The 24,512-nt window shown below is 55.2% G+C and overlaps 2 protein-coding genes across 3 annotated transcripts in view; one reads left to right on the top strand and one right to left on the bottom strand.

Moving 5' to 3' along the window:
* ARL3 (ARF like GTPase 3) overlaps positions 1 to 12,257 on the bottom strand; it is a 30,837-nt gene extending 18,580 nt beyond the window's left edge. Inside the window, exons 1-3 of the mRNA XM_068949787.1 lie at positions 11,972 to 12,257; positions 2,639 to 2,782; positions 1,372 to 1,488 (exon numbers count right to left, since the gene is read on the bottom strand). Coding sequence (XP_068805888.1) covers positions 1,372 to 1,488; positions 2,639 to 2,782; positions 11,972 to 11,974 — 264 coding nt within the window. The 5' untranslated portion in view covers positions 11,975 to 12,257. The remainder of the gene's footprint in view (positions 1 to 1,371; positions 1,489 to 2,638; positions 2,783 to 11,971) is intronic.
* On the top strand, positions 12,087 to 19,515 carry SFXN2 (sideroflexin 2). 2 transcript variants are annotated; one of them, XM_068949786.1, is made up of 12 exons: positions 12,087 to 12,297; positions 13,260 to 13,444; positions 13,547 to 13,717; positions 14,608 to 14,706; positions 15,040 to 15,115; positions 15,373 to 15,458; positions 16,303 to 16,363; positions 16,460 to 16,526; positions 17,163 to 17,212; positions 17,556 to 17,605; positions 17,886 to 17,933; positions 18,356 to 19,515. In XM_068949786.1, the coding sequence occupies exons 2-12, from the start codon at positions 13,293 to 13,295 to the stop codon at positions 18,453 to 18,455; spliced, it is 960 nt and encodes a 319-aa protein (XP_068805887.1). In that variant the 5' UTR covers positions 12,087 to 12,297; positions 13,260 to 13,292; the 3' UTR covers positions 18,456 to 19,515. The 2 variants fall into 2 exon arrangements, with proteins under 2 accessions (XP_068805887.1, XP_068805886.1); XM_068949785.1 differs by having other exon boundaries at positions 12,142 to 12,297; positions 13,281 to 13,444.
* The last annotated feature ends 4,997 nt before the right edge of the window (positions 19,516 to 24,512 follow it).

Genomic DNA, 24,512 nt, shown 5'->3' with positions numbered 1-24,512 from the left:
GCAGTGCTGATTTTGATCTGCTTACCTACTGCCTCCCCACTACACAGAGCTGCAGAGCACAGACTCAACAGGCACCATCTCCTCATGGCCACGCCATGCTCCCCTTCTTGATCGCCACAGAGGACCATGTTAGGTCTGCCCTGCTAGTTTTTTAAAGCCAGGACAAATAAGAATCCTCTCTCCCTTCTCCTCCTAGGACGATCTCATCATTACTCTTCGTAAAAATCAACCAACCAGGTTTTTGCCATAGTAGCTGTCCTCAAGCACCAGACTCCAAATTAACTTAAGGTTGAATAAGTGGGATTCGCACTGAAGACTGCTGTGGACTTATTAGCTCCATTTAAATAACAGCGTCAATTTGGACAACGCTTTCTAAGCCTTCAGGTACAGCCTGGCTCTTTAGGACCCTGATATTAGCCTTGGAGCAAAGAGTCATATTCCTAGCTGTGCACTGACCCTTCTGTGGAAATGCACCAAAGTTCCCAACACATCAGTGAGTACCTATCTGTGATAGGAGGGAGGAAGGGCATATTTCAGCGAGAGCTTCCCACTTCTCCATGGGGAGCCCTGCAAACCTTGCTTAAAATGGCCTTTTCTCTGCTTCTGCTGGCAATATTGCTTGGGAGAGACTCCTGGAGCCCCCAGCCTGCCTCCATCCTGGCATACGCGGCTGCATGTTAGATAGAGGTGCTCTTTGAAACCAGTCTGGGCAGCACTCAGAGGGTCCCAGGACTCACGTGCTCTGGCATGGAAACATAGAGGTCCTGCACTGTAATTATAATTGTAGTTAACTGTAGCTAACTGTAAGGTAATTGCAGCTAAGATGTCAAAAACATTAAAGGACAGTTTTGTGATTAAAGGACCAAGGGAAGAGACAAGGGGTCTCTCTGTGTCCCTCAGCCAGAAGCTTTTCTATCTGACGCCAGGCATGGCATTTAATTCTTCCGTGCCTCAGTTTCCCCAGCTATAAAACAAAGGCACCATACTGACCTACCTCTATACATGAGGCTTAAGTCACTAATACCCATGACAGGCCTTCAGAGTCTGCAGTGAAAGGAGCTATAGACAGGCAAACTACAGGTTATTCACGTTCTTTCATTTGAAAGAGACCGAGAAGAGAGGGAAGGAACTGGCGGTAACCAGCACCATCCAGTGAAAGTAAAAACATACAACTGAATGATTTCTCCAAACATCACTATATTTTTCTTACTGCACCCAACCAATCTCGCAGTTTCGCTCAGAATAACCCCTGTTACAATGGCAATGGTGTTGCTGAGGACTAGGACATTACATTACTTGTTCTTGAACTTCTGGCTGAGACCTTGGAAAGCCATTGCATGAACACAGCATTCAACTGCAGCCAATACTCACAAGGATATCAGTGTTTTCAAAATAGTTCCTCCAGTACGGCCTGATCTTCCTCTGTCCGCCTATGTCCCATACGTTCAGCTTAAAGCCTTGAGACTGTACACTTTTGATGTTAAAGCCCTAGAAAGAGCAGAAACAAAGCCACATAGAGCATAAACCTGAATGGCTGGATCACATTCACAGGCAGGCATTAACACCTTACATATCCCACGCCCGCAACGGGCAGCGAGACGGGTTGGGCAGCCACAAAGATGGATCGGCTGTGGGAGAGACACTGGCAAAAGTGAGCACAGCCACCAACCCATCAGTCTGCCTGTGTTGTTGGGTCAGGGGTTGATGCTCTCATGGCTACAGAGACATATGATGCAGTTAGTGCCTTGGGAGGGCTCAGCAGGGTGGGTGCAGGAAGAGGTGGGAGAGCTGCAGATAAGGAGAAAACAAGGGCGCTGTGAGAAGCAGGCTTGAACTTGTGAAAGCCGAGCAGAGAGTTCCAGCTAACATGAAGCCAGAGGTCTCAGCTTGATTTGACACGACACAACTAGTGCCGGGCTTAAAAGAGCAACAGCTGCACATCTGAAGGGTCCATTTCATCAATTAGAGCACCAATTGAAAGGGCATTCAAGTAGAAAAACAGGGTGTGGTGCGGGCTGGCAACATGCTGCCACACCACTCAGGGGACAGGGGCTTGGAAGTGGGGTGTCAGGGCTGGGAGCTCTGCGAGGCAGCTCCAGGGTGGGGGGAAAGCATCTCCCACAGCTCTCTAGCAACCTCCTCTGGTCAACACAGGAGCAATGCTGCAGTGCTTCCGATGGGAGGCATCCCTCTCCCCAACCCTGCGGCCCAAAGAAAGGGGGCCAGAGGCATCAGAGGGAGGCTGGAACACGCAGGACCCTTGGAGCTGGCTGGGTGAAGGATGCAAGGAGACAGGGATGTGCCAAATGCTGCAGCATCCCCTGTACACGTTGCCCTTTTAGCAAGGACAAATAGGAGCGAAGTCTCATCCATGTAATACCAGCCTGACTCAAAAGCCTTCTGCAGAACTCCATGGCGCACCTCCACATTCGCACTACCTGACAGATCTGGCCTGACGCCCTCCCGCTCCTTCGGAGAGCCTCCCTTTACGCAGATAACACAAAGACTTAATTGTTTACCAGGCTCCAGTTTTCCCCACTTTGCTGAAATCCGGTGCAGAATCATTAGTGCTTCACATGAATTTATAAGGCAAGTGGGACCACGAGAACTGCCTTGGGCAGGGAGAGGCCTTCCTCACCTGTGTCGGTGTGATGTGGCTGATGTCCTCAGACGCCAACTGTTTCAGGAGTGTGGTCTTGCCAGCATTATCCAGTCCCAAGAGGAGGATTCTCACCTCCTGGTCTGGAGTGCTTTTCAGTTTACGCAGGATTGACAGTAAACCCTAAATCAGCCAGAGAGATCATAGCTGTTACTTCCCACTTTCTCTCCCCCACCACACCAGGCCCTCTTCCCTCAGTATGGGTTCTGTATGGTGGCTGATCCTAGGACACCCTAAACCCTTTCCTGCAGTCCCTCTTCCCATTTCCTCTTCTACTCCTCTCACTCCCCTCAATTTTCCTTCATCTCAAGCAGTATCAGCCACGTCTCAGAAAGCACAAATGTCACTCAGTGGGGCACACTACTGGCTCTATCGCTCATGACACAGCTGTTCAGCATTCCCTGTGCCAGGAAGACAGTGCCTAAGGATATCATATGTGTAGAAGCTGCAACCCAAGTCCCTGCAAGCTCTTCGTTATCTTTATCAGTGGGAAAACCCCATTAATTTAATCTCCCTCCTAGTTAACTGTAGGTTACTGTATACCTGACATCAGTCCTTTTCACAGTAACTCCCTGATCATCTCAAACCCCGTTTATCTGTATAAAACATGCCGGGCCCATGGGGCACGTGCAGTTCAGCTTCTCAGGATGTAGCACTTAACTATCTCAGATCCCCACACGTCCTCACTAAGAAAAGCACAGTGGATTTCAGTCATTAGCCAGGCTCAGCTCTCTGAGCTGACAGTATCGCTCAGGATTAGGAAACAGAATATGCAGGTCAGCTCATTTACAACTGTGCACGTTACAGCAGCACACCCAAGCCTTTGTCAATGCCACCGCTCAGAGACCTGCACCTCTCTAAAATGGCTGCAAAATGTTCTGGATCCTGGCACGTAACCCAGAAATATAAATCACCCCACTTCGATCTGATTCCTGCTGCTCAGCCCAGCCTCACAAGCAAGGGGCATTTGCAGCTGAGGACGCAGGACCAGGCTGTAAGTCCGTGACAGCCTAGGTGTCCTTGGGCATGCTGCTGCACTGCTCTGCACCTTTCTCCCCCTACTCCGCAGATATGGTTTCTTAGAGCTTCTGTACAGCACGCACCACACTGGAGACTCAGCCTGGGTACACAGGTGCCCTTGCAACTAATAACAGCCTGGGCAAATCCAGGGGAGAAACATGCCTACAGCTTTTTGGAGCCCTCAGGATTTCAGTTCAGTCTCTAACAGACAATTCCCATGACTACGAGCCCTGCAGGGCAATCATAAAGAGTTTCTCTTTAGCCCACTAAGACCCAGAGCCAAGAACAGAGCTCAAATATCAGCACAAACCTGGGCCCACGGGGGCCCATCTCTCAAGCTTTTTGTTCTCCCGTTTGCAAAATGGAGACAATGATTCTTGCTGACCTGCAAGGGTGAATCAGCTATGGTCACGAAGTGCTTTGTTGCTAAAAGCAACTACACACTCTAAATATTCCTACTGGGAGCCAAGGACTATTTGAGCCGTGAAGGCTGCTCCTGATCCCCTCCAGATCATGGCAATCAGAAACCTATCCTGAAGATAAAGAACTGCAGGATGCAGTACAACTGTCACAGCTGCAACGGGTCTTTAGTTTGCAGCACTGCCCTCCTGCTGGCTCCTGGAGAGCTCCACCTCTACCCATTTGAGTGCTTCTGCTTTGGAAATAATGTATCAGTTATCCATTTAATTACCCAGCACAGCTCCAAAATGCACGCATGACGTGTGTTAGAGATGGGGGGAGAAGAGGAGGAACTTACCAAAAAAGGGGTGAAAGGACGTTTGCAGAAAGTTATGATTGCAATTGTGACTGTGCTTTTAAAAAGTACTGCTAAAGTTGAGGTTCAGACATCCACAGCTCATGCAAGGAACCACAACAGAGCTGACATCTTACCCTCACTCTGCTTCTTGGGCTTTTGCCTTTATATCACCTGTGCCATAAGCAGACTGGTACAGGAACTGGAAATCCAGGCCCTGCTCAAGAGATGTTAATCAGGAACGGGCTCTGTGTGGTAGAAGATGCCATGCCCACGCGGTGAAGGCACAGTAAATCCCCAAACTGCTTTTAATCAAAGAATACAGGCCTGTAACATCACGTGCTGAGCCCTGAGGGCCAGATGCTTACAGCTGGCTCTCGCTGACGGACCCAGAGTTAATGAATTTGAAGCGCCGTGTTCGGTTCAGCCAACTGCTGCAACTCCTCCTCACCCAACAGCTCATTTCCCCAGCCTCAGTGCTCATCTCATACCCAGCCCTGCTGACGGTTTATACATCCACAAGTCTGACGGCAGGGAAAAGGAACAGCGACAGAAATACCTCTAATGTTTACCTATTTATATGCATGTCCTAAGTGCCCTTGACATCATTAAAAAACACAGATTTTTAACTACATCATTAACAACAAACATTTTCTTTTCATCTGCAGTCAAATTTACAGTTGCGTTTAGCTAGCTTGTAAATATATGGGTTTAAATTCAGTACAGACAGACCCCACACGAGCAGGAGCTCTCCAAAATTCACATGTTCTCCCTTCTTTCCAGGGAAAGGCTGTGAAATTCCCCGTTCTCGTATATCTTACGGGTCTGACTCAATGGCAACAGTTCTCTTTCACAGAACTACTGTCAACTTCAGAGAGCTCCGAATCAGGCCCTATTATTTTAGTTTATTGCTCACAGTTAAAAAAAGAAGTTGTTGAAATGCTAATCCTATTCACAGTACCACTTGCTAAGAACAGAGCAGCGTATCCCAGAGCAGATCAGGATTAGGAGCCTTTATAATTCAGAATTCAACTCCAAAATACGGAGCGCAAAGAAACGTATTACAAAGTATTGCTTATCTACCACAGAGCAATTCTCATGGGTCGGGAAGAGGAACAGTTGTAAATGTTAATAGAGCTTCTCCCATTGTAGACGGATGCTATTTCTGGGCTAGTATGACAGCCTACGAGAAAACGATCAGCATCGTTCCATATTCTACTCAAGTGACACTGCTGCATGGCTGATCACAGGATTATCTGGGGTAGCCAATAGAAGAGAGGCTAAATATAGAAATAAAAGTATTCTCTAAGGTATAAAGTAAGCTGATTTAAAAGGTGGAAGACAAGCAAGCCAATATAGAGAAGTGGACTTTATTTCAGTAGCTGCCAGCATAGGTTATATGGTCTGTACACACAACTTAAGAACCAAACAACAGTTTTGGGTACCATAATTTTGCTATTCTGTAAATACTACTATTTAAAACTTATATGCCGCATTCTCCCTCTAGTTAGTGAGTATTTAAGAATAAGGAAAGCTATGCATAGATATATCATTAGGGTTTCTTTTTTTTTTTTTTTTAATTGGTCTTAGGAGCACAGGAGCCAGGAAGATACAAAGTATTTCCTGACAGCTTAGCAGACTGCAAAAAATAACTCAAATGAGTTCTTTGCTGTGTGCCACCACCGTGTGGGATAGGCAGCCTTCACTACACACATGCTGATGGACTAGCACTTCTCTGCTTGCAAATACAACACTGAAACTAACTTGATGAGAGTCAGGAAGCGACCTCTTGACGTTGATGGGAGATGCCCCAGTAGAGAAGCTACAAAATGGGAAAATCTGGTGCAAAGAGTATGCTCAAAAGCCATAGGAGAGGGGCAGGCCTTTGCAGCGGCACAGCAAACAGACAGATGTCTAGACATACGGACCTAGGCTGAGGTGGAGGAGAGAGGACGCCCAGGTCAAAAGCCTGCTCAGAAGCCGGGCCAGTGGTACGCATCCATTGGGGTGCCCAGGGTGAGGAACAGGACAAGCCTCGAGCAGGACAGCAGAGACATTACCCGGCTGAGGAGCTGCCGAGACGACTCATGGGAGAGTATCCGGGCAGCACGTCATTTGCACAAAACTAAGCAGACTGCGGCATCTGTAACAGAGGAGGGAACTGCAGATGCTGCTCAGATAATGAACAGCACAGCGTGGTAGCGTGTGCAGCCCTTGGAGGAGGGCAGCGATAGGGAGCAGCTCAAGGCTGGGGACAGTCAGCCCGCAACCGCTTCTTGGTCACCTCTGGGTTAAGCAAACTGTATGTTTTATATCAGACTGGCTTATTTAAAAACATCTTTGACCTTGGGGGAGAGGGTTTTCTTTATGAGAACCATGAGGGGACGGACTGATGGGGTCAGCAATGAGAAGACTGCCTTTTCCAGGCAGCGAGCGGAGACGTACAAAAAGAAAAAAATACACGTTCCTGACAATTACTAAGAAATCAGAACGGGCCTTAAAGTCAAAGATGCAACTAAATGGGAAAGAGTGCTCATAAATACACTGAGCTTAAAACAAAAGCTAACCATCTTATTAACATCCTTCACAGAACAGGGATGTGTGGTTTTATGAAAGTATATCATTGCTAGGTTTAAAATATCCACTGAATTATCAAAGGGCTTTCAGTTATAGCTACATGCAGCAATCCTATTCTCTCAAAAAAATATGCATACATAAAAATACAGTGGCATTTATAGTCCTAGCTAAGGGTTTTGTGGGTTTATTCAGCTTTAAATCCATGCTGTATATGGGTCTCTTGAACTAGTTGATGCATGTAACTACATCCTGTGCCACAGAAGCCGCTGAAAGGAAGATTCACTTTACAGGCCAAAGCAAAGATTGGTTTGGGACAAACAGAGCACTGAGATAATCTGTTTAAATATTGTATCAGATTGGCAATATAAGGCCATAATGGAAAGAACAATTTCCCCTTGTACTGAGGGCTGGATACACAGGGCATGGATAAAGCAGGGGCTGCAAGCCACTGAAGAGCAGAGTTGATTCCTATTAGGAAAGAGAAGTAAACGTATTCTGTTTAGCTTTATTAGCCACAAAGCTCAGGTAATGAATTCAGAATAAAACCACCCTCAGCCATCAGCTATTGCTTAGATGTGGATATTTAGCTAAAATCAAATCAATGTACTGAGATGCAATATAGCCACAAAGCTCAGCATCTCAGCCTGGCACTGCGACTACATTTTCCCCATCCTTACAACCCTGCACAAACGCCCTCGTTTCCGCTTCTTCAACCGCAAGCAACCTGTCTTCACCCTCAAGGCCTTTCCCAGCCAAGCTCGTCTGCCATGGAGATGACAGCTCCTGCTTCCCAGTGGCTCGCAATGCCAGCCCCATCACTGCCTAGCTCTAGTCTCAAACTAGTCCCTTGGTGCCTTTCCTACAACCGCGGGAGCAGCCTCGCACGACATCTGTAAAACCACCCCATGATTCTCCTGCTCATTCTTTCTCTGCCACACCTACAGCCCTTGATGAGGGTTAGGCAGCCAACATGTCAAGTTCGAACCTGTCTTGGATTCTCCTCATTCATATCCTGGGTTATCTCTCACCTTGAGCAGCCACGGAGTGGGGCACATCTCCTTGTTCTGTTTGCAGAGCACCTAGCACAGTGCAGCTCTGGCTCACGAATTACTTGAATTAAGCTATATGGTAGTTCATCATTTTTAAATAGTGAGTTAAGACACAGCCAGCGCGTGGAGGAAGAGGTGCAACCGACGGTCTCACGGTCATGCAGGAGTAGCTGAAGTGGGGAAGGAGAAGCGGTTTATTCGAGCCTAATATCCAGCCTTCAGCAGTGGATAATATTTGAGGCTACATTCTTAGTCCAGTGTACAATTCTAGGCGCACGGAGATGGAGGAGGGGAGTCCTTCCTGACAACTGCACTGATTAGCTGGTGCCCTGAAGAATGACGTTTGATTACCTTTATCTTCGGCTGCAGAACTGCAAATGTCACTAATGGTCATAAAATCACCCAGTCTTTTTCAAAATACAACCGAAGTAAATTAATCTATTGAGTACAGTTTATTCAATACTTCTTACTCTGGCAAAACTCCCAACAAAATCATTTGCTTGCTGCATGTCTCCACCATATGGTGTCATTCAATGCAGACTTTCTATTCTGCGTTGAAATCTAACATACAATGGAGTCAAGTCACCTAAAGAGTTTTTTCAGCTCAAACCTACTGACACAGTTTTCTGTCAAAGAGGCCACACAGCACTTTCTGTTTTGGTACACTAACCAATACCAGCATGAATCCTCCTTTCATAATTAAAATCAAATCCCTCTGGTTTTAACAAATTTCCAGGAGGTGTTGTCTCCTGTGCAGAGAAGAGCTAATGCCCAGCACTAGACAGTATCGACAGCCTTTGTCTCCCCTCTGGTGGTTTCAGAGCTTCAAAGTCTTGTCCAGTTGTTGGTACACTGCCCTAGCTGCGTGCAGTTTCTCATACCAACCTTGCGGCAACCATTAAAAATAAACAAACAAAAAAAAACCCCATGACATGTAACTGTACTGGGAAACTAAAGCAGTGAGGCACTATTAGAGCTTTTGAAAGCATTTTTAAATGGAGCCATTTTAAACACAGCCTTATTTCCAAACAAGGAGAGACAAAGGAAACAAATTCTGGGTATCAGGTATGCCTACACGAGATAACAAATACATGCCATTTTCTCTAGAAACATGAGCTCAAGACCAGAAAAAAGATGTCTGACTACACAGATATGCTGATATTTCACTCTCCCTGCAAAATCTGCCTAGCATCATCTAGACGCTCCATGACTCAGTTTCCTCATCTGTAAATGGGGGCAGGCTGTGACAACCCTAGTTTTGACATGATGATGTCATCTTCAATCAGTGGTTTTAGAAAAACACAGGTGATCCTCTGGCCTTGATATCTATTAATAACATACCATCTCACTGACTAAGACTGTTATTACAGTGACAAGCAAGCCACAAGCTCTGCTTCATACAGCATTTCCAAAACTTTCGAAAGCTGAGTTTCCTTTCATGCAACTCAGTTGCACTTCACTCTTGCTGTGAGGCCACCACACATGTTGCTTAGCAGAGCTACAGACTCCAACACTACGCATCCCTTGTGCTATGCATTTTCATGGCTCATCTTTCCCTATGTGCTCCACCTATGACCCTCTACCACCTCTGTCCCACAGCTGTGAGAAATGCTGGTGTGATTTGCAGAACAAGACACTTCCCCTCTGTACTTATTCACTTGGACAAACACTGCAATATTTTAAACCTTAGCATTAACCCTCCGATCACTGGAGTCAGAGCAAGCAGGCACTGAAGGGAGTTTAACTGCTTACCAATGCAATCATGACATGCCAGAAACATGATCATGGTCAGCTACCGTGGCTCAGATGATGTGCAGTAAATTGTTCAGTCAAGCTGCCTGAATCATTTCTGATTGCTGAGCCACAGCTCAAGGCTGCAATACCTGCCTTGGATATTCGCTGGTGTTTCAGAGAGTTTCTACTCCTGAGGATGTATTCGGTTTTAGTAAAGTTCAGACTCCTGAGAGACAATACAGAGCTCTCCAGTTTTCTGCCCTGCCCAGCCCAGCCAGTCCATGAGGCACCCCAAAGTGCTATCCACCCTGTCTGAGAGGCTGCAGTGCAAAAAACAACTCCCAGAAATGGAAAAGAGACACAGAGGCATAAAAAACTGTATATGACAGGCACTGGAAAGCACTCAGTCCACTCTCTCCAAACACAAAGCACTCAGAGAGCAGCAGCCAGATCCCAGACTACACCAGCTTATTGGGACATCACAAGGCAGAAAAGCAGATTTGGCTAGTAGCAGCTGCAGGCCAAATGAGTCCCACAAAGCACTGCACTGCTGGAGGCAGCTGCCCTCATCTTTACAGCAGATGTCCATCCTGTGATGGCTTCAGTGTCTAGTGTGACATGCTCCATCATCACCCGATCTAAAATAAAACAGAGCCCACAGACCTTGTCTCAGCCTCTTTCACTGTGGCCCAGTGGGCTGAAACAGGTGAGGACGCAGCCAGAACTAACCCAGTGAAGATGAGGAGCTGCCTTTGCTGCTCTCATTTATGCCTCCTCCCATGCTGCCCACTAATCAAGCATGTGTCCAGAGGGCTCTCAGATAAAACAGCTCCCGTCTTGGACAGACTGCTCAGCTCTTTCCTTCTGCTTGTGCTGTCCGCATATGCTGCATCCTCAGCATGTGGCTCACCCTCCTACCACAGCGCTCTCTCACCTACCCATCTGCTGATCCTCACTTACCTGACAACTCCATCCCTTCCTACCAAACCTGGCTGGAGTCTGCCAGCATCTCACTTGTCCCATCCCCAACTACTCCAACATCTACACCTAAATTGTTTCCACCACCGCATTCTATGATTCAACTTCACCCCCACCTCGATTCCTCATCACTAGATCCTCTGCAACACCCAAGACCCCCGTTCCTCTCTCCAGTCCAGATGGCTCCCTATCAAACAACTCCTCTCTCCCCGTGAATGCTCCTTTCCTCCTGGGACCCTCTCTTTCTCTCACCAGGATCAAAATCCCACCCACTCCTTACTGCAGCACGCTCTTATCTCTTCTTCCCAGCCCAGACTGTCCCTCATATTCCCAGCCCCTGGCAGAAACTCCCGGATCACCCAGCATCTCAACAACATATCCTAGGCAGCCAACATTGACTGGGTTCCCTCAGGGACTCAACAGACTAAGCTGCTCATCCCTTCCAATTTCCAGGCCCCTTCCAGTCCCTGAGCACTCTGTGTCTCAGTCATCCCATCCCTAAACAGCTAAGGTTTCACCTAGATTTTCTCTGCCTTGACTGAACACCCATCCCCAGGCTGCCTGTCAATGATTTATCCCTCCACCTGAGCACCCTAACCACAGAATTCCTGAGCATCCAAGCCTCCATCCATGCCTTCCTCACCTTGTCCAGCTGGAGCGTATTCCCTCCAGCCCTCAAACCAACAAAGTTCTCCACAGCATCCTCAAGCCTCCCAGTCCCTGCCAACGCTCCATCCCCTCTCTTCTGGGTCCCCCAATGGCCCCCAGCTCCTACTAGGACCCCAGTCAGGGTCTCTCTTGGCTTATGGCCTTCAGTTGACATGGCCTCCAGGCCTACCGGCACCCTTTGGGTGCAGGTAACAACACCCACGCATCCAGACCCTATGGCTGGGTGCCTCAACCCTCTTGACCCCAGCACAGAGTCTTCAGCCCCCACAGCCTCCAGCCCCATGCCCCTCTGCTTTGGGGGCCCCCGGCCCCCTCCCCCATCCCTCTCCGCCCTCGGTGCTGCCAGGCCCCCCCGCCCCGGCTGAGTGCCCCAGGCCGCAGGCCTGCTAGGCCCCCCGGCGCAGTGCCGGCGGCTTCCTCGCTCCCGGCCGGGCCCAGGACCCCCCGGCCCGGTGGCCACCCACCCCCGGTGACCGGGCCCCTCGCAGCGCAGCGCCCCGCCCCGCCGCCGGCGCCCACCACCCCACTCACCATCCTCTGCGCGGCTCCGGGGTTACCATGGGCAACTGCGTCACGCACACGCCGCCGCTACGTACAACGTCACCGCTCCCCCCCGGTACGTACGGAACGTGCCGACGGCAGGCGGGAAGGAGGGCGGAGCCTGGCCCCACAGCTCCCAGGCAGCCGCACCCCCTCTCCAGCTCGGCGCATGCGCATGAAAATCAGCTCCTGCCGGGAGACGGGCACGGCGGCCCGGTTCGCTGTGATTGGTTGAGGGCGGCCACGCGTCAGGGCCCGGGGAAAGGTGGTTCCACGTGGTCTGGAGAAGGCGCACGAGGGGTCTGGGGGCGCTGCAGGTAGGGCCACGTGGGGCCGCGCGGGGGCGGGGCCGGAGCCGGGGCCGGGCACTGTAGTGCAGTGCAGTGCAGTGTAGTGCAGTGCAGTGCTATAGAGGGCGTGTGGTGCCGGCCGGGGGGGGTGCAGTGCATTGCAGTGAAGTGCAGTCCAGTCCAGTGTTATGGGGGGCTTGTGGTGCCGGGGGCCGTGCAGTGTGGTGCAGTGATACAGGGGGCGAATGGTGCCCAGGACACGTGCAGTGCTGTGTCGTGTTACTGGGGGCGGAGGGGGGGATGTGTTGCTGGTGGGGGGGAGTTCATTCAGTGTAGTGCTGCCAGGGACGTGCGGTGCCAGGGGGCATGCAGTGTAGTACACTGCAGTGTAGTGCAGTGCTGGGGGGGGGCATGTGCTGCTGGGAGGTGTGCAGTGCAGTGCCATGGCATGCTGTGCAGTGTGCGGGGGGGTCACACAGTGCAGTGTCATGGGAGGATGCACTGTGCTGCCACGGGGGTTGCATGCAGTGCTGTGGAGGGGCATGCAGTGCACCACATACTGCCACACGGGCACTGACAACGCAGTGCGTTGTCACAGGGTGCCATGCAGTGTCACACCATGCGGGCTGCAGCGCCGAGCGCAGCGGTGCCTCACGCCAGGAGGGGTGCAGCACGGGGCCGTCTCCCAGGCCGTGCAGCGCAGTGCACCCCTGGCTGGGAGAGCTGGGCCCCGCAGTGCTGGGCAGTGCCATTGCCAGCCCGGGGGTGCGCGCGGGAGGCAGCCACTGTGCCAGGCTGCGAAAGGCTGGCTGCGCTGTTAAATATCAACCTGCCGATGGTGCCTGCCCGCTGCAACGCTGCTGCCGGCACAGTGAGCCCGTAGCACTCCCGGGCTCGGCCACGAGCACGGCTGCGGCGCCCGGGCGGCGGGGAGAGACGGCGGGTGACGAGGCCGATCCCGCGGCGTTTCGGCCGGGGCTCCCTGCCAGGCCGCCCTCTCCCCTCCCCAGACCGGCGGGAAGATGATGGCCGGCTTCGACATCGACGCCCCGCGCTGGGACCAGGGCACGTTTGTGGGGCGCCTGCGGCACTTCTTCGCCATCACTGACCCGCGGATGGTGCTGGTGCCTGACGCCGAGCTGGACCGGGCCAAGGCCCTTGTGGACGGTTGCAGGTGAGGGCCCGGGGGTGGCGGCGGCGGCACGGAGGCAGCCGCCCCCCAACTCTGCTCGCTGAGGTCCGGCGGCCGCCCTGACGCCGCGCCGTGCGCTCGCAGGGCCGGGCTGACGCCGCCGGGGACCAGCCGGGAGCAGCTGCTCTACGCCAAGACGCTCTACGACTCGGCCTTCCACCCCGACAGCGGCGAGAAGATGAACCTGCTGGGCCGCATGTCCTTCCAGGTGCCGGGCGGCATGGCCCTCACCGGCTGCATGCTGCAGTTTTACCGGTGAGGGCCGCGGCGCGGGGGCTGGGGGGAACGCAGCCCCCGGGATGGGGCCGGCGGTGCTCCTCGTCCCGCGGACATATGGGCTGCCGGGCTTCTTGCTGGCCGACCCCCCCCGGAGCATCTCCGAGCCCGAGGGCCGGGGCGCAGCGAGGCTGCAGCCTGCGGGCTGACCGCTGCCGGGGGCAGCACGTCCTGCCTGACCCCATCCTGCTGCTGCTGCCACGTCCCCGTGTCCTGTGCCCAGCGTTGCCGAAGCGTTACAGATGCCCCTGGCCGCCAGCATGGCCCGGGAGACGATTCAAGCGTCTCCTCTTCATCCTTTTCCCTCTGCCCGGAGCCCTTGTAATGATTAACCCGGCCCCGTCCTGCGTGGTCGCTGCTCCCGCTGCCCGAACTCTGCTCCGTGGACCCTGACCCACCCTGAAGTCTGGGAGCAAACCTGCCCCCAGGGCTGGGCTGGTCCAAGTTCCCCGTCCCATGCCAGTAACGCCCTGCCCTTCCCCCTCTGCGATGGCACCAGAGCCGCCTCTGTCCCCACGTGCCCCCCCCTTGCTGCTCTGGCTGCCGAAGGCTCATCTCGGCTCCGGGCTGGATCCCGCCGAGAGCCTGGCCCCCAGCCCGGCCTGCGCACCCCGCAGGGCTGCCCTGCCTCCCCCCGCGCCCCGCAGCAGCCAGGACTCCTGGGCTCACGTCCCACCGCCGCCACTGACTCGCCACTTGGCCTCGGGCAGGTCGCTGTCTCTGGCGGTGCCTCAGTTTCCCTTGGGAGGCATCAGGTCGGAGGGTGGTGAGGGCATTTTGTTGGCTGCCCGCTCCGAGGCCCGGCTGTGGGCACAGGGCACGCGGCCCTGACTGCCGCCGGACGCTCTCCCGGTCCCTTCCCTCCGCAGGACGGTGCCCGCCGTAGTTTTCTGGCAGTGGGTGAACCAGTCCTTCAACGCCATCGTCAACTACACCAACCGCAACGCCGCCTCCCCCATCTCGCTGAAGTGAGTGCGCCCCTCGGGGGACCGGCACCGCTCCGGGTGGGACCGTGCCGGTGCCGCGGGGATGCCCTGCGAGACCCACCGTGCCCCGTCTCGGGGATCCCCGCGCGAGCCGCGGTCCCAGACCCCCGCTGCCGGCCGGGCTGGCGGCTCTTGCCACGGGGCCCAGAGCTGTGCCCTTGGGCTGCCTGCGTAGCCGTGTCCCCGCGCAGCCGTGCCGTGCCCGGGACCTCTCGGCGCACCGCTCCCGAGCCCTGGCTTCCCCGGGCAGCTGGCGTCGCCGAGGCAGAGCTGGGGTTTTTATCTCCCCTCCCTCCCTTGCGAATCGCTGTCTAGGCAAATCGGAGTGGCTTATGTCACTGCCACCAGTACGGCGCTGGCCACCGCCGTGGGACTCAACCTCTACACCAAGGTAGGCCAGGACGGGCCGGGCATGGGGCAGGGGGAGATGCTGGGGTGCTGGTGCCCTCCGAAGTGGGGGACCCCGAGCTCGTCCACCAGCCCCGCAAAACCCCCGTCCCCGAGCTCTGTCTGGCGCTGGGCTGAGCTGGGGCTGCCCCGTCCCGCCTCGGACCTGGCTGCTCCCCCCTTCCCTCGTCGGCCGCAGGCCCCGGCAGGTAGCTGGCCCTATCCTGCCCTCCGGCGCTAATGCTGGCCTCTCTCCCGCAGCGAGCCCCCCCCTTGGTTGCCCGCTGGGTCCCCTTCGCGGCTGTGGCTGCTGCCAACTGGGTCAACATCCCGATGATGAGGCAGCAGTAAGTGTCCGTGCATGGCTGAGGTGCCCCAAGAGGCACAGGGGGGAATTTTGGGATAAAAATAGCCATTCTTGGGTCTGGTCTGCAAGATCCCTAAGACCCTGGCAGCTTCAGAGCTCTTCAGCATGCAGCCGTGGGAGAGCAGCCCCAGCCTGAAGTCTTGGCGCTGGCTGGGAGCTGAAAGCACCTACAGGATTTTGGGACATTCCCAGCACCTATCACCCTTGCACCTCTGAACATCTGGCTCCCCTTCCCGCTGGGATGGAGGGATGCTGGGGGCTGTGAGCCCTGCTCAGATAAGGGGAAAGCTCCCGGCTGCTCCCGCCACCAAGCAAACCTAGTTCCCTCCTGATCCTGCGGCTCTAGCATTTGGGGACTGGCACTGGGGCTCCTCCCAGCACTGAGACCCCCTAGATGTGTCCCACGCTTTGTGCTGCTTGGGGTCCTCCATGGGTCGCGGCACAGGGGGTGGGATGCCCCATGGATGGGGAGAAGGGGAGCTGCACCCGGGCGCCGCTGGGCTCCACCACCCCCCGGGGGCCTGGCTTCACCCCCTCGGCTGCCCCCAGACACGCTCCGGGGTCCTCGGTGGGCGTCTGTCCCGCCGGGACGGCTGGACTCTGTTCACAGCTGTGCCCTGAAGATGGCAGCATTGCCCGGGCGAGGGACCGCGCACCCTGGGGTGACGGAGCCAGGTCCCCTCTGCCTGGTGGCGCCGGGGTGGCGGGGGCAGACGGGGGCCTCTGAGCCCTGGCCCTCCTGGCAGCCCCTCACCCTGTGCCGGCGCTTCGGGGTGCTGGGCACTGTGGGGCCGCAGGGCTCACGGCCCTCTGTCCCCATCCAGGGAGCTCATCAACGGCATCATGGTGACAGACGGGGATGGCAACGAGCTCGGGCACTCCAGGGTGAGTCCTCGTGGGATGGCAGGCACTCATGTCGCCCGCTGGGGCGAGGGGCCGAGGCGGGCACGGCGCGGGCTCACCGGCTGCTCTCTCTTTCAGAGGGCGGCAGCGAAGGGCATCGTGCAGGTCATCATCTCTAGGATCACCATGGCAGCGCCGGGCATGAGTGAGTGCCGGGCTGGAGGGACGGGCAGCTGGTCCGCGGCATGTCTGTGCCCTCCCCGGGAAGAGCTGCCTGGCGGGGGATGCGGGACCCTCCACCTTGCCCTCCTCTGCCTCAGTTTCCCCTCTGCATAGAAGAGGGGAGGCGGCCACCACATCCCTGGGCTCGTTTGGTCTCGTCTCACTGATGGAGCTGGCCAAAATGATCTCGCCGTCCTGCCGTTTCCATCCGAGCGCCTGGCCTCAGCCGTCCCTGCCCCAGCCCACAGCCCGTGGGGGATGCAGGGCGTTCCCATGGCAGTCGGCCCCCATGAGGCCACGTCTTGTGCTCTCTGGCCCTGGCTCCTCATCCTGCCATCCAGGATCCGTTTGCCCTTCCCAAGGCCCTTGGTGTGCCACAGAGGAGCAAGCCAGGAGGGACAGGAGCATGGCCCAGCACGTGGCAGGCACCGTGCTGCCTCTGCTGATGGATGGGTGGGGAGGCCCGTGCCAGATCCCCACAGCGAGCAGTCGCCCAGTGGCCCCCAGCATGACCAGCTGCTGCCACGGCCCCTGGGAGCTGCAGGCAGGGACGGGCAGGTCCTGCTGGGGTGGCCCTGCAGGCTGCTTGCGGGCCCTGACCTCTTCTCTCTGTGCCTAGTTATTCTGCCAATCATCATGGAGCGGCTGGAGAAATTCCCCTTCATGAAGGTGAGCCCAAGTTCTTCCTCCCGCCGCCGTTTTCCAGGGGACCCTGCAGGGCCCCAGCCCTGCTCCCCCAGCCCCTCCATGGCCTTCAGCAGCCAAGATGCTGAGGATGAAACACGAGGGTTTGCTGAGCCCAGGGACTTCCCGGTTTCATTCGCTTCCTGTTCAATTCATGTTGCCCTGAAGGACTCTTAGGTGACCAGGGGAGGCCGCGGGAACCCTGGGGGCGTTGGGCATTCGGCTCTGCCGTGTGGAGCATCGCCCACCCTGCTTGCCTCCGTGAGCTGGGCTTGCCGCGCGGCCGCAGTTGCTGGCTCAGGACTCACTCCATGCTGTTCCCTTGCAGAGGATCCGGGTTCTCCATGGGCCTTTGCAAGTGCTGCTGTCTGGGGGCTTGTGAGTATCTCGTTGCTGGTCCCTGCATCGTGGCTCTGGCTCCAAGAAGAAAAACCCTTTTCCCAGCAAGGGATTTGAAAGCTGTTTCCCTTTCCTCCCTGGGCCTTCTCCAGTCATCGGGAGCAAGAGGGTGGGAGCAGCGTCTCCTGGGCTGAGGTCCCCACGGCCTGGGGATTGGACCTGCCACGATCCCCAGCTCTGTGCAGGGGCTGAGCCCTGCTCAGCACTGCTGCCCCGTGGTGCTGTGGGCGCTAACGCTCGGCTCTTCTCTGTCCTGCAGCCTCCTGTTCATGGTGCCGGCAGCCTGTGCCCTGTTTCCGCAGAGATGGTACCTGTCCTGCTGCTTCCCCCTCCTACGCGGAAAGTCAGGATCCTTCCTCCTCCCTGAGCTCTTGCCTGCCCATCTTGGGGGAGATGTGGTGGGCAGCTGCCCTTCAAGCCGAGGCGCTGCCTGCCTTCCCACCCAGGGCAGTCGGCGAGCGCGTTGCATCCCCTGCTCTGCACAGTCTGTGCTGGGAGCAATGGGACCCCCAGCGCCGCGGGCAGGTCTCTTTCCCTGGCATTGGGAGCGGGGTACGGCAGGGCTAGGCAGTGGGTCTCTGAAGTGAGCCTGCAAGATCCCAGGGACTGCGGGGGGACCTCGAACGGCCACAGGGAGGGAGGGCGGCCCAGCCAGCCTCAGGGCCCGTGGTCAGGGAGGAGGATAGTGGGCGGGAGCGGGGGTCTCAGTGCCTGTCCCTCTCCCCACAGCTCCCTCGCACTGGCTGACCTCGAGCCGGAGCTGCGTGCCAGCATCGTGGCCAAGCACGGCGACAAAGTGCCGTACGTCTATTTTAACAAGGGATTGTGAACGGAGACTACCCTGGGAGCCATCGCACCCCTCCAGCCCCCACCACTGCCAGCCCTGTGGGCCCCGTGCAGGGCGCAGCGGCCCGGTCCAGCTGGATTGGGTCGAGGCCCGGCCTTGGGGTCAGCACCGTCTCTGCTCCCTCCCCTGGAGAGACCCTGTCCCGGGAAGGGGCGCTCCAGGCAGTGCAGGGTGCTGTGCCTGGCTTCGACCAACCCCCCTCTCATTGCGGGGCCTCTCCATCCTCCGCGTACGTCCAGGAGGGTCTCCGGCCTCCGTCACCCCTGGAAGAGGCAGGACCGTGGCTCTGCATGCCCAGGTCGTGGCTGGCGCGTTGACTTGTCCTAAGCTTCCTTCCATGTGATGCTGGCCCTTTCCCTGCATCCCTGCGTCCCGCTCAGCCCGGGCGACCGCTGCCCTCCCGTGCCTCCCTCCTGGCCCTGCCACCTTGTGCAGGAGGGGTCTGCCCAGCCTGTTTGAGCCTCGCGCGGGTCGCAGGTGCCAGGCCCTCTCCCCCGGTGCTCAGAGCACAGTCCTACCTCCGAACGCAGGCGTCACTCCGTCACCTGCCTCCGGTACCAGGAACCAAACCACGATGCTGCCTCAAATCACTACAGTGGCCTTTCTCCAAGAGCTGCATTCCCACTTGGCAGGAAGGAAGGGACCTGTCCCCTCTGCAGAGGGAGCACACCAATGTCCTCGGACCAATGCTTGGACCATTTCTCCCTTGCTATCACGTTCAGATTTCATTCACTTTGCAATTTCCACAATCAAGGAGAGAAATACCTGATTGTTTTTAAGCTCTGATTTTTGTAATCTAGCCTTTCCTCTGAGCACCAGAGCCAGCCATCACCCCTGCTGTCCTGTGTCTCACTGTCCCCAGGGTGGCACCAAGGACCTGCAGCCTTGGGAGACAGTCAACTCTGGGCCCCCCTGCAAGGGGGGAAGGAGACACCAGGGAAGTCACAAAGCAGTCAGGGTGTTAACTCAGGCTCTGAACAGGCAACTCTGCAAACGCTAGAGGGGAGGGATGAAAAATAAAATGCAATGTTTTTTAAAATCAGTTGCTGGCTCTGCCTTTGGCTGGTCTTAGGGGTCCAGTCCTTAGACAGGGCTGGCAGATAGGTCTCATGCCTTCCTAGGAAGGGGAGCCCAGGGATAGGTGTGGGCACTGTCTTTGACCAAGCACCGGGGGGAGAGTCAGCCCAGCAGCCAGGAGAGAGGAGGAAGAGCCACGCAGCTCTGCAAGGGCTGGCATCAGCCCTGAAACCCTTGGGCATCCCATACAGCCTTCCCAGAGAGGCTCGCTGTGCTGCAAATCGTCCTCTGGCAGGGGACAAGGGGAGGTGTCAGTGCTGGGCTCAGGGGGGCTCCTTGTCCCATGGGAGCTGTTTGTCTTCACCAAGCATGCAGGAGCCAAACTGGGACCGTCAGTGTCTGCATGATGCTAACCTGGATCTGCCCACCTGCCCTCTCCCATCCCCAAAGAAGAGAGGGTTGAGTTGGCTGCAGCCTATTTTAGAAGGAGGAAGGGTCCCTGGCACTTAGCCCCAGCCCTGGCTGGTCACCCTACTCTAAGCCAGCAGCATCCAGACTCTGCTTGCTGGTGAATGGCCCCCAGTGGGACAAGCATGTTTCCATATGGAGCATGGCAGCTGTATGCACGTGGCTGCCCAGAGAGCTCCGTGGCCCAGCAGATGGTCCTCATTCGTCCTTCCAGCTGGGAGTACGTGTCCCATCGCAGAGAGCAGCAGCGTCCCAGCTTCAGCAGGATGCCCTAGTGGAGGCCGAGTATCTGTAACCAAAGGGTTTTCTGGTGTTAACTGTTTCTCCTCCACAAAGAGAGCAGCTGAACCCAAAATACACTTCTTAGAGGGCCAGGCTGTATCTGCAGCAGGTTTGATTCTGTCTGAGCTGCAACAGGCAGAGGATGATGTCTCTAAGCACATATAGCCGCAGCTGCAAAACCGCACAAAAGCTCTGAAATAATTAATAGGTTAGTGAAAAGTGGAAAAACAGGTTCAAATTTGTGTGTCTGTTCCCTGGGCATTATTAGATCTCTTGTTAAGGCATAATTTAAAAAAACAACAGATAAGCCCCTGAAATGAAACAGATGTCACTCCTATTGGGAGTGGGAGGAGGCCACAAGGAGAGATCTCTGCTGTCTGCCTTTCTTCAGTTCCTTAATTCAAGTTTCTCTTTCTCTACAGCTAAAATCATGTTGAGCACTTTCAGAAAGGTACCTGGAGCAGCCCGGGCCATGCTAGGGTCCAAGGAGACTCTGACATGCTCAGGAACAAGGCGATTCCTGTAACATGATGTGCCACAGTTCTGTAAAAGTGCTCTTCCCACGTGCACCCCGGCCGTGCCCTTGCCATTGGCCTCTTCCCATGTTTGCAGTGCATGTCGGGAGGTCCGGCCCCTGCCCCGGAGAGGTGCATGCCAGAGATGCCAGGGCAGCACCCACCCGAAGCAAAGGCAGGGAGCACAATGGCAAAGCCTCCCTGGTTTTGGCAGTCCTTCGTTTTGACCTGGTAGTGTTTTGCTCCACCAGAAAGTGAGGCTGGAGGGGCAAACGCAGGGCTCAGAAGAGAAAGGGTTGCCAGTTGCCACCTGGCAGTAGTTTTACAGTGCTGGCTGAGCTTGGGGAAAGCTGCAGCTCCCGTGTGCTCCCCGGGAGCCTGTTCCCGAGGCAGAGCGTGGTGAGAGGCAACTGCAGACCATGTCCCGCTCCCAGGTCAGCTCTGCGTTTCCTGGGGGGCTCCAGCAGTCGTCCTGGCCACCAGTCCAGATGACGGCTGTGCCCTGGTCTGTGTCAAACTGGATCAAGACTTCTTAGCTGCATTGTGGCCAGCTTTCCCTGGACACCTTCCTGCCTGGACTGGGCATCTGGAGATGTGGGATCTAGGCCCTTCGAGCAGCAGACAAACAGGCATCTTCTGCTGCAGCGTGGGTTATAGCAGAGGTGCCAGTATTTTTGCTTTCTCCTCTTCCTCCTGTTGCTTTGCTTTTCCTGGGGCACCAGCCTCGGGGGGTTGTTAGACATGCCCTGCACTGGGGATAAAGTCTCCAGGATTTGGCTGAGGGCCCTGTGCCTCTCAGGGAAATGCCCCCAGACCTTGCAGCACAGCTGGGCGTCCCTCTCCCAGCCAGCAGCACAGGGCCACACTTCCAGCAGGAGCTCTGGGAGGTGCTGGGGTGGCTGAGCTCTGCGCTAGGGAGGGCAGGTTTTGAATCCTCCCTGATACAATGGGCATGGGCTCTGCTGGTGAATCGTAGCCCCTGGCTATACTGGAGTGGCGATGGAGCAGGGAGACTCTCTGAAGAACTGTTACCATCTCATGCCCATGAAGTACTCCCAGCTGTCTCCCGGGCCTGGTTCTCCGAGGCATGTTGGTATTGCTCATCACTCTGGCCAAAGGAAGAGAGTTGCACTGGGCTCAGAAGATGAGGAAGTTGACCAGCACCATCCCAGAGACAGAAAAAAACCCAGCACTTGTAGCAGTGCATTCTCTCTCCTATGTGGATTTATGCCAATGACAATTTAGTTCAGTGGGTTTCTAGGTTGTAGCTGGACTCTCCCCTGGAAAATTCAAGTCATCTCATCAGCTCATGATGTTCTGGCATCAGGAGATGGCTGCTGCACTGGGTGTCTACTTGTGCTCCTCATGCTCTAAAATTCCCCAGCCTGCCATGGCCCTGCTGGGAAGGAAGGTGTCGCAAGTCAGGCCACAGTCTGCAAGTCCCTGTGCTGCACCAAAATGAGCCATGGCCCTATCTTCAGCCCAGCTCTGCTGTCACGCCTCTGCTCTTGCCCATGTCACTTTGGATAGCTCTGCTTCCCTTTCTCAGCACTGCAACAGGAAGGAAACCTCATTGCCAGTGATCAAAGCTGGACTCATCCCTGTTTGTAAAGAGCTGCAAGTGTTAATTACTCTCCAGCGATGAGTCACGCCTGATCTGGGCTCGTCCCATGGTCTCATGTGTTTGCCTCCTTCTCCCTGCTGTGCCTTTAATTTCAGGGCTAGCTGGGAACAGGAATAAAGATCCTTTAATAACTGAGCCTGGCTGAAATGTCAGTGCTCCAGCATGTTTACAGCCTCTTTTGAAATAGTAATGAGACCAAAGATGTCTCACTGGGCTGCAGCAGGGCCCAGAGATGGGCTACGGGAACCTGTGAGCCTGTGGGTCTCCTCTGATGAATCACCAGCCCCAGCAGGTAGACCTAGTTCATCCTTCCTTCTCCAAATGCTTGTGGAGGTTGATTAACCTGTCTCCCTACAGAAAGAAGAGCGAGCAGTGTGCCTGCGTAATGGGTTAACTCCTGCAGGCCCACACTGCTGTCAGCGGCGGCGTGATGCTGCTTCAGCAGGGTAAGGTGTGTCCCAAGTATTGCCCTGATTGGAAAATCCCAGTGGTAGGAGATAAGCCGCTAAGTTGATTACATTTTTCTGGCTTTTCTGAACATGTTATCTGAGCATCTGACAAACCTCATCGTGCCAATCCCCAGTGGAGGCTGTCTGACACGCAAGGAACAAAGCCTGTATTGCTACCCAAGAAACATGAGACATTTCCTCCAAGCTGTGAATTAAACTCAAGTCTCCTGCACCTCCTCTTCCTCTCACTGCCCAGAGACAAGCCTGGACGATGGACGGCTGTGGCCGGGACATGCTGTGCCAAGATTGCGGGGTGGATGGGAGAACTTCTCAATGTCTTGCACTCCTTGCAGGATGGCCCCCTGGAGCAGCCACTGCTCTCTGTCGCAGTTTCTTCCAGGGGTTGTTTTCCAGTAGCCCTCACCCCTGCTGTCTGTTGTGTCCAGCACACACAGATATGTGAGGATAGGGGAATATTAGCCAAGCAATGGCTGGGTTCAGACCTAAGCACGATGCAGCTTCTGGAGCACCCTGCTGGAAGCTGGCTCCAACACCGGGAGACATTTGCTGCTGCTTTTCTTGCTAAAAGCACCTTTTAGAGCCTGTTAGTAACATTTTCATCTCTGAGAAGGCTGTGTGTTTGCTCAGTGCAGAGAGAAAGCACTTTATTATGAACCTGAGTGAAAGTAACTGGTCTTAGAGCTTGCGCAGCACTTTCTGAACTGGCCCTTTGACACAAACCCCTGCACAGACCCAAACTCCACCACAGCACAGCGCTTCTTCCCAAGGCCGAATATATGCTCTCACGCTTCAAGGAAAAAAGAAGTGGAGGAAGACTGTGCATACCCCTCTTTGGCTGGGGTGCTGAGCCCACACGATGCTCAGGCTATGCCAGTCTGTGCAGGTCTGCGGCTGCACTAGCCTGGCAGATATTAAGCCTTGGCCGTGAACGAAGCTCTTCCATCACAGCTGGCAGAGCGTGAGCCCAGGGAGCCCCAGGGCGGCCGGGGACAGGAGGATGCGATGTTTCCCCACCTTGTTGGAGGAGGCTTGGTCCAGACCCTTAATCCAAGATATGGCCGTTGACGTCCCCTCCATCCCAGCAGGCTCTAGCTCGCTCGGCTCAGGAGAACCGAGGAGAGCGACGGAGAGGAGGACAAAGTCTCTTTGGCAGGTGCCACCGCTGCTGCTTCCCCTCTCCCAGCAGTGCCAGTTCACAAGTCCTAACGTGGTGAGTCCTGGCGCAACATCCTGGCACGGTACCACGATAAAGATGCACAGACTTTGTGTTTTGCTTCCCTGTTATCAGTGAGTTGAACAAACACTCCAGCCGCAGGGAATGACATGCTCTTTTGTATTTTTACCCAAAACAAGAGTGTGTTCAAGTCTGGGTGAACCAGCAGTCAGAAACACTGAATCTTTGGAATTTTACCTCAACAAAGCAACAAACACAAAAAATCCAAACTATTCAAGTGCGGAAATTTCACTGGATAGCATCCCGCACAGATACAGTACCCAAAATGCGAGCACCCATGCAAAACTGCAGGTAGGAACTGTCCAGCCCAGGCAGGGACGGCCATGTGCCCAGGATTGCCTGTCCCGTGGCTGGTCCCGTGACGGAGTTACTGTTTGCTGTTGAGTCTTTGACTTGGCAGGTGCTGGCAGAAGGATGTGACGGGCCCGG

The sequence above is a fragment of the Struthio camelus genome, chromosome 7 (assembly GCF_040807025.1).
Source record: "Struthio camelus isolate bStrCam1 chromosome 7, bStrCam1.hap1, whole genome shotgun sequence".
Taxonomy (NCBI): domain Eukaryota; kingdom Metazoa; phylum Chordata; class Aves; order Struthioniformes; family Struthionidae; genus Struthio; species Struthio camelus.
Note: the sequence above shows the minus strand (reverse complement) of the source record. Positions and strands in the feature narration are given on the sequence as shown.